Source organism: Adiantum capillus-veneris, chromosome 27 (genome assembly GCF_014529385.1).
Source record: "Adiantum capillus-veneris isolate H3 chromosome 27, ASM1452938v2, whole genome shotgun sequence".
In the NCBI taxonomy this organism is placed as follows: domain Eukaryota; kingdom Viridiplantae; phylum Streptophyta; class Polypodiopsida; order Polypodiales; family Pteridaceae; genus Adiantum; species Adiantum capillus-veneris.
The window spans coordinates 126133659-126143405 of NC_140957.1; the positions used below are offsets into that span (position 1 = coordinate 126133659).

At 44.0% G+C, this 9747-nt stretch overlaps 1 protein-coding gene across 4 annotated transcripts in view; it reads right to left on the reverse strand.

The window, feature by feature from the left end:
- The window catches only part of LOC147422723 (uncharacterized), an 88732-nt gene extending 82351 nt beyond the window's left edge, over positions 1 to 6381 (reverse strand). For 2 of the 4 annotated variants that reach the window (XM_086502498.1, XM_086502496.1), the window contains exons 1-2: positions 5827 to 6379; positions 5231 to 5442 (exon numbers count right to left, since the gene is read on the reverse strand). In XM_086502498.1, coding sequence (XP_086358624.1) covers positions 5231 to 5442; positions 5827 to 6190 — 576 coding nt within the window. In that variant the 5' untranslated portion in view covers positions 6191 to 6379. Of the gene's footprint in view, positions 1 to 5230; positions 5443 to 5826 lie in introns of all 4 variants that reach the window. The other 2 variants (XM_086502499.1, XM_086502497.1) reach the window with 2 other exon arrangements.
- Between the last annotated feature and the right edge of the window lie 3366 nt (positions 6382 to 9747).

Here is a 9747-nt window from a genome sequence, read left to right on the forward strand (position 1 = left end):
GTCATTTTCAGCCACCAAGAAGACCACCGAATTCAGCCCTAGAAGATCACAAATTTCAGCCTTAGCCGTCGTCATCACCATCGTCGTCATCGGCATAGTCTCATTGCATCTGTCCATTGCATACACATTGTACACCTTTGTGCAATCAAAGAATAGACCACTCTCGCCGACGACAGTGGGGCCTTCGGAGGAGGGTTTTACAACCTCTCGGTGTCGTATCTCTTCTCTCTCCTTATCTCAGTCTCATTCACTTGCACGCACAATATCCACTCACTTTGTTCGTGACCATAGCACTCTACAAGACGGAAAGCTCTCTCTTTCCTAAGAACTAAAAGGAACCTTGAGCAATAAAGATCACTAATCTTGAGAAAATACAACATTCATTCCGCTGCACCTTACAGCTCTTCATTTGACTGATGTACAGCTGTGTGGTTTCATGCTTTTCTGTTGAAGCAAGAGCCTCCATTAGCAGGAACAGGAGTAGCTAACTGCTACTCCAAAACAGACACCGGTGAGGGTCATAACCTCACCGTACAGGTGCGTTTTCAACACTGTGTATGCGCTGTAAATTGACTGTTTTTCAGCCATACGGACGCCAGAACCATTGGGAATAGTGCCCCACTGGCAAAGGACAGTTAGGGGACTGTTTGGGGCTGAAAACAAGGGAAAACCCAGTAAATACAGCGTGCTGAATTTACTGTTTTTGGGCAAGAATCAGAGGGTTTATGCCGGTGGAAGTGAGTTCCAACAGGGGAATTGGTTTCACGCAAGTTTTGGGGCTGTTATGCTGCCGAAATTTGGCCAAATCAAGTGGTATCTAGTTGGATATAGACAAAGGATTCCGAGGACTCTACTTTGTAAATTTACCCTCTCAAAGAATAAAGAAATACCGAAAGGGGCGCCAATTTTGGGGCCTACAGGTTGTCGGCGTCTGCTCGGGGCATTCTAGCTTCCGAGCCGTGTGTGTATTCAAGTGTTAATTCCCGTGGCAGGTTCTCTTTGCAAAGTGCTCTGTGTGTGTATCTAAAGTAAAGAATTTCGGGTGAGAGCCAACGCCTACCACCCCACGGGCCAGTTTCAAGTAGACCCAGGTGGCGGGTGCCTGTCCTTGCATTAACAATGTCGTCCACCATGTAAGCGCATTGTCTTTCAAGAAAGTGTCAGCTTTCCTGACCTTAGAGCCTTCTGTAAAATTGCCTCCTACATAAGCTATATCAAACTGCTGGAGGAAAGTAACAGCCTTTGCCTTATCTTCGAAGCCGCTGAAATTGCTAAACTTTACAGCTGCACCACCTTCTTTGTAAGCTTTCGGCTTTTCCAGTGCCCCCAAATTGTCATAAGGAATTGTCTGCAACATGGGCATTGTAGTAGGTCTTGGCCATTGACATTTTGCGTTATAGGTGCCATGTTTGGCTGCTATCCAAAAAAACCAGCCATGCCAAAATGACCTTGTGGGCCGTGGCACCCCAAACTGGCCCTGGTTGCTCTGAAAGCCTTGCTGCATGCCGATGCTACCATACATGGGGTTTGGTATCATGCCTTGCATACCCCCAAACACGTACGGCTGGCTTCCAGGTGCATAACCAACCATACTCTGGAACACAGATCCACCCTCGAAATACCCAGGTTGTACCATGGGTGGTGGAAAAACTGGATGCATTGCCTGCATAGTAACAGGGGACTCTCTTTTTCGGGCTTCCCGTCCCACCCTCTTTTTTACACTAAAAATCCATTTGAGCCCCGTCCCGGAATGCGTCCCTTCTGACTATGATTGCCTGTTAACCAGTTCCCTGTCCATTCAAGACAACATGCGGGCTCTGAAAGGTGGCACGCTTAACTGGCATAGCCTGTGAAATAGGCATCCTAACCACCTGTTCAAGGACGGGAGGAACCTGTTTTGGAGCCCCCGACTCTGCAACATGCAAGTGCTCCCTATCCTGCTGGGACGCATGAAGTCCTGGGGCTTGAGCCTGAACAAGCTCTGTTCGCCGTGTAGGTTGCCTATTTTGTTGTGGCACTGGTGGCGCTTGCAAGAACTCCATAAACCTTGGGTTCTGCACCAGTTGTGAAAACATATTCACCGCGGCAACTAACCAAGTCTTGAACGCATCATCCTCAAGTTGCCCAGCCATAAAGCCCTGTATTGGAGGAACATTCACATTGGGAAGAGGTACTGACAGAGGTGGTCGTGAACTCTCGCCAACCTCAAACACCATAGGAATTTCCTGCCTGTCCTACGGAGAGGAACCCTCTTCCATAATGCCTTTCCCTTTGTCGGCCATTGTGTAATCCCGCATTTGCGTACTCTGTGTCTTTACCTAAACAACCAAGGCTCACTTCTTGAGGAAAAAGTGATTTATGTCCCGGTAACGGAACCATGAAACCGGCCCGTAGGGCGGTAGACTTTTCCTTTCACCCGAAAATCTTTACTCTAGAGACACACCAAGAGTACTTTGAAAAGGTAATCTGTGACGAGAATTAACACTTAAAGCGCACACACGCCTCGGAAGCTAGAATGCTCCGAGCAGACGCTGACAACCTGTAGGCCCCAAAATCGGCGCCCCTTTCGGTATTTCTTTATACTTTAAGAGGGTAAATTACAAGAAGGTTCCTGGGAATTGTTTACATGTAACCAGCTAGATACCACCTGTTTTGGCGAAATTTAGGCAACAGAACAACCCCAAAACTTGCCCGAAACCAATTCCCCTACAAGAACTCACTTCCACTGACATTAACCCTCTAATTTCTGCCGAAAACAGTAAATTCAGCACGCTGGATTTATTGGTTTTTGCCTTGTTTTCAGCCCTAAACAGTCCCTGAACTATCCTCTACTAATAGTGGGGCACTGTTCCCAATGGTTTTGGCATCCGTATGGCTAAAAAACAGCCCAAATTCAGCGCATAACTCACACTGAAAACGCTCATGTACGGTGAGGTTATCACCCTCCCCGGTGCCTGCTATTGGAGCAACGGTTAGCTACTTCTGTTCCTGCTCAGAGAGGCTCTTGCCTCAGCAAAAACGCATAAGACCTCACAACTGTACATGAGTCAAATGAAGAGCCCTCTTGTGGAGCATCACATTACTGCACGTAGGGGAGAGAGAGAGCAGTGTAAGGTATGCAGGACATGACTTCTTGCACTACACTGTACATGAGAGGGAAAGCTTGCAATCAATAGCTCTTAACCTGTGACAAGAGCTTGCAAATGAGCCCTCCCAACTAGAAATCGAGCGCCCCTTTTGCTGCAAGAGGAAAGTGCACCAAAATGTGCCACTTGGCACATTTACACACACTTTCCCTTCGGGCTTGCCGCTTAAAAATCTCCCAACTGGTTGCCCAGTTGACTTTGCAATAGAGTTCTAAAATGTTCCCCTTGTCATTCCGGAGGTAATGACGCGAACAGATTTTATGGTCCAAAATAGCAGTTTCCTAAATTTTAGGAGATGCTTCCGTTGGACTCCCACTAGTCATCTGATCATCTATCCCCACTGGAACCGCATCCAAAAATGCAATGTAGACCAGTTGTCGGGTACTTTCCTTTAGTGACTCCACCTTTGCATTGTGCCTTTATTGGGTTCACTTCCTAGTATCCACCAACTTGCTAAGTGCGACGGGGAGACCTACATGATCTTGAACTGAGCCTAGACATCCTCTTACTATACGAGTTCCAGTGCCAACCAACTTCCTGTCTGCGGTTGAAACTACCATTCACATTGGCCATACAATGTCCGACCATTTGCAACTTCAAGAAGTGGGTCTCAAAAATTAAACAAAAATCATTGGAAAGAAACCAACAACTAAGGTTAGCAGTTGCCACGTCCTCGTGAAAACCAACCACTTAATATTCCTTATTGGATGAGATACTTCTGGGAAGTCAATGACCCAGGATATCAAGAGTTTTGATCTGGAATGAGACTACTTATTAGATGAGATTCTTTTGGGAAGCCAACGACCCAAAAAATCAAGAGCTCCGATTTGGAATGAGAAAGCTGATAGTCCCTCATAATGTCCCTCGGAATGAAACTCGGAAAATTTTGAGCTAACTTGAGTTGTTTTGCAGATATGTTGTAATCACGTATAATTACTTTCTTTCAAGAAGGAGGGATGTCACAAATTGCTGACGTGTCAAGCTACTGAAGAACGGAGCCGACTTGCAGATCTCGGTCGAGGGGCCTAAACCCTAACAAGCAGAAGTAGTAGAAGAAGAAGCAGAAGAAGTTCCCACCTACTTATGGGACCCCATCCAATGGGGCCCAAGTGACATAAAGGCATTAAAATAAAACTGGACCCAGCACACACACACAAGCTAATTTGCGAGCTGATGACGTGGCAGTTGTTGTACAGATTTCCGGACTTTACGCTAACTGCTAACATGGCAAATTGTACGGATTTTTAGATTTTACACTGGCTTGCTAACATGGCAGATTTACGGATTTCCACATTTCACGCTGGCTGCTGACGTCGCACAGCTGTACGGATTCCTGATTTTGCGCTTGCAGCTTTTGGACCGATTGCTTTTGAGTTTGAATACTTTTATTGTAATTACTTTTCAAGGCTAAGGGCCTTTAAATATGTGTAGAGGGCTCATTCTCTGGCACGCTTAGATGAAAAGTTGCAGAGCGCGAGTACCGGCATTGTACTGAGTTCGAGTAATATAAAGAGATACCGAAAGGAGCACCAAGACTTGGGGCAGTACTTTCTGGGGTGGAATTCCGCCACTCCGTGTCGCGTTGCTCTCTCTCTCTCTCTTTCAGTTCAGTTGTTATTGAAGTGCTAAAACTTTGGAAACTCTGCCATCACCTCCATTAAAATCTATTTCCCAAGGTATGCATATCTCAAAACACTTTCAAAACTAATCACAAAAAGTTTAATGCACAAAATATATCATACACACTATCGCATAAAAAATGACTTGGCTTGTGAGCTGTGCTAACACAGCTACACATGGAAAAGGCAAGGAGTGCATCTCCACAAGAAAAGACTCTAAAAGGTATTCCTGCTAAAAAGCTGGCTTCTTTGCCTTTTCTCATTCATATGATGTTCGTTTTTTACATGCATGCATTAAGGTTCTGCTTTATATTGCACAGAGTAACTAGCTAGCACCACCAATAGAGACAATACATTTGCATGAAGACCCACAAAAAGAAATTCTATCAAGAGTACAAGCAACGACCACACATCCATATTAAATCACCCAAACTCTGCAAACTCTACTCAGAAATATAAAGACACCTGATCTTCCAGAAGGATTCCTGCAAAACCTGCTTTAATATAGCCCTTCACAGTCCTTTTGACATTTAATGCATTCCCATAACCATTGTCTCCATCACCGATAACAGGAATGGAAACAGCAGATGTGATAAGGGTACCCTGATCCACCATCTCTCCATAAGAGATTAAGCCGGTGTCAGGGAGAGCCAAGCGGGAAGCTGCAACTGCAAATCCTGTAAAATCACCGACTTATCTTCAATCCTACGCAAATTCTCCTCAAAAGCACACGTTGTTGAACACTTTCTCATGACCTACTAGGAAAAAGATTTGTAAAAGAGGCCGTCACATAGGTTTTAATAAGTGCCTTGATGCATTAAATAATCAACAGAAGTGAGGAAAGTGTTTATGTGAAAATGACAACAACCTAACTGTATGCAGAGCAACGTTGAAGAAACTATTGATAAAAAGGATGATGCAAGATGCATACTAGGCAATCTCACTGAAAAATGAAAATCACACAAGAACATAAGAACATAACCCAACATTAGGAATGACAAAACCACGCCAAGGCTCAAATATCAAACACCAAGCTCAAACATTCATAAGCATAATTTTACCACCCATGAAGGTGAAGGTAAACCCTGCATCTTCCACCAGCTTGGCACTGAGTGCATCGTGGCAGGCAGGCCCCTGGTGCAATCCTGGAGAAGCTAAGATGCGCCGAAGTGTAGAAGCAGGAGATTCTGTTGTTGTACTGCAGTTCACAAGAAGTGAAGAAGCTCTCTTCTTGCTAAGCTTAACCTGCAAGCTCCTGCTGCTCTTGACAAATGGATGTGACAACACTAATGAGCATCGTAAAGCCCCGAAGGACTTCTGATAATCGATCCTGTTTAATACAGACGGACTGTGGAGGTCTGCTGATGTGGGCTTGCCGGTGATGCTACCCCCCATTGCCAGCATAATTGCGTTTGTTGTAGCCATCGCTCCTCTCTAATGATGCGCTGGTCACTGCTCTAGCTCGAATATGCCGACATGCAAAGGACAGACAAAATGGTTGCTCGTGTGGCACCAAGGTGAATTGTCCACTCGCCACATAAGCGTTTGTATCCGTGCGTGCGCGCGCGCGCGCTAGAGAGAGGGAGAAGCGGGACGACCCCAATGCTAAGTAAAACTAGTGAAAATTTGACGAGGCCTGCCCCATTGATGTTGGGTGCTCCACATAGGCTCATGATGTGCTTACCGCACCATATATAATCTCTATGCATAATGTGCAGTAGCATCAGACAATAATTCAATGTTAGGATTTGAAGGGCTCCTTATGTATTGGTTCATCAAGGCACTGACTGACTGTGCTTGGGGCTTTATGTACATTCTTTTTGGTGTTAATACAACACTTCTACTCACTATTGTATGGCCAAAACAAAAAAAAAAAAGATTTGAAGGGCTTCATTTTCTTCCAAAAGACAGGCAATGGAGTTCAATATCCATCTACACTTGCAAGAATTTTGTTGGAGCCTTTGCTCTCGCAACCTACTTCAAGGGCCATTACCACTCTCCACTTGCCACCAACACCTGTTCAGTATGTTATTAATACGTACAAATTTGGTGGAGGCTTCGGCGAAGATTGTGCTAAAAATAGCCCATTGGTATTTTCAACAAATTCCCTCTCTCTCTCTCTCTCTCTCTCTCTCTCTCTCTCTCTCTCTAAATCCGCTGAAGCTCATAGGGCAGTGCTATGATTTAATTTCCACCTGGTATTTTTGACTCATGACTTGAGATAGCATCAATGCCATGATACATGTAGTCAAAGTGTACCAAAAAGTTCAACCTTGTCTGTAGGTTTGCAATCGTATCGAGCTGTTCTTGCTCTGTGCTACCCGTGACCTCTCTCTCTCTCTCTCTCTCTCTCTCTCTCTCTCTCTCTCTCTCTCTCTCTCTCTCTCCCCCCAAACATCACAACCTAAAAACGCATAGTGTTGGTGACATGGGTACCATCCAACACTTTAGGTTGCTACCATAGTCAATTGACGCACTTCAGGATGCTGCTATCATCCATGTGTTCACTACGCGATCTGCAATATGAGGTCCAATAAGACCTACAACCCATGCATAGACATGAGGTGGCATCGGGCTAGCAAATGTACAGCTAGGTGTGCATGTACTCAAGGTCTCATGAAGCCATTATTACATGAGATTTTTCTCACTACAAATTATAATGGCCCTTTCACATCCCCCCGCTCCTCTCTCTCTCTCTCTCTCTCTCTCTCTCTCACACACACACACACACACACACACACACAAACAAAGATGGTCGTTTCACATCGCCCCGCTCCTCTTCCTCCCTCCCTCCCTCCCCCCCCCCCCCTCTCTCTCTCTCTCTCTCTCTCAGACACACACACAAAGATGGTTGTTGGTAGCACCACGCAGCTCACAATTTGAAAGTGCTCCAAAAAACTTAGAATTATAGTCTTGTAAAACCTACAACTAGAAAAGTAAGTAGATTTTTCTATATTGTCTTGATTCAAAAAAGTAAAAAACATAGGTTAATTAAGTTCTTCCCAAATGTTGTGGTTCAACAAACCTAACACTCTTAACTATGCACTTAACATTTCCAAAAGAGTTTGAAAGCTCCACAAGTTGACTTTACATAGTTTCATAAATTCTCAAAGAGTTACAATGCTTATTGTAAATGAAGTATTATTTGCTTAGTTATATAAATGTTATGTCAATAGTGCAACTTTGGGAAATAGAATTTGAAATGACATGATGTCTTTCTTTTCAAGAATATCAAGGCTTTCTTGATGGACACATGTCAAATAATTAGAAAATGAATGACCTTCACCAATCTGGATACTAAGGTCTTTAGTAGGCCAACTAGTCTTGCTTGGTTGCATTGCTATAGAATAGAGTATAACAAGATATATGCAGATTGACATCAAGCATCTAGCACTGAAGTAAACAAGTGCAAAGTGCATTGGTGAATTTTTAAAAAAGAATTGCATATATGATGATTGATTACCTCTATAGTTGTATGTAAAATGGTCCAATTTCACAACATTAGCAAACTTTTAAAAAGGAATTGCATATGTATTTATTGCTCAAAATCAAGCGTAGTCAATTTTCTCTTATTTCTCATAGAACCTGAGAGAGAAGAAGAAGAAGAGAGAGAGATGTTAGGTTTAATGGCCACGTGGCCCGCCGCCCATCACTAACTGTTACTAACCCTAAATGTACAACTATACACTTGTGTGAGCCACTAACATTAAGTACAATGTGTATTGTGCCTTAATGCATAAGATAGAGAAGAAAGAAAGGGGGCACACAATACGTGTTGGCTCTCCCCCTTCAACCTGTGTGTGTGACTATGGTGGTGAGTGAGTGTGTGTGTGTGTGTGTGTGTGTGTGTGTGTGTGTGCGCGTGTGTTCCTCTTTCCCTGTGCTCTCGGCTCCTCCTCTTCATCTAGTATCAGAGCAATTTCATTTCCAAAATCGTTTCCGCGCGCGTGCGCATTGCAAAGAGGATTTCGATTTTGGCATTGGTAAATTCAGCTTTTTGAGAGCGTTTCCACCAGGTGTCTTGGCGTTTTACCCCCTTTCAGAGCCATTCGAGCGATCAGAAACCTCATTCGAGCTACGTACCAGGAGTTGAAGTGGGCGAACATCTTATCACAATTTCACTTCCAGATTGTCCATGTGCAGGGGTAGAGGAATGTGGTGGGTCAAATATGGAGATACCTTTGTTGCTACAGATAGCTGGAGCATCCCTTACGGTCTCACAAATCCTGTGCACTAAACATTCAACACTAGAAATCGACCAAACAAGGAGCCAATTTTTACTTCCTTGTGTCCACCTCCACTGCACTCTTTCATGCTTTGTGAGTGACATACTTGGTCATTTTGTCTCGTATTTTGGTTGACATAGTCCCAAATACAAAGGAGACTCTGCCAAAATTTTCCCAGAATCTTTTGGTAGTCTTGCCACCATGTCTACTAGCAAAGACCGTGACATTCATGACATAAACAAATTTGATGGCACTAATTTTCAACTTTGGAAGAACCAAGTGCATGACATGCTTGTCCAAAAGAAGCAAAAGTTGCCTATTACCTATGCGGCTAGAACTAAAGATATACACATGACTCAGTTTCAGTGGGAGGAGCTTGATGAGCTATACAGGTCTATGATTAGACTGCACCTTGGAGAATCGGTGTACTTTTCAGTGTTAGAATGTGAGACTACTCATGCTTTATTATGCGACACTTACGAAAAGGATACGGCTAGCAATCAGGTTTTCCTTATGCGAATACTTTTCAACCTTCGTATGAAGGAGTCAACTAGCATTGCAAGCCATATCAATGATTTTGATTCTCTTTTTGCTCAGATTCGTGCAGAACGCATGACCATTGATGATGAGATGAAAGCAATTTTTTTGCTTTTGTTCGTTGCACCCTCTTGGGATATCTTTTGCACGGTTGTTCGTAACTCTGCTCCTAATGGTACGCTAAAGCACGATGATGTTACTAGTGCTCTTTTGTCAGAG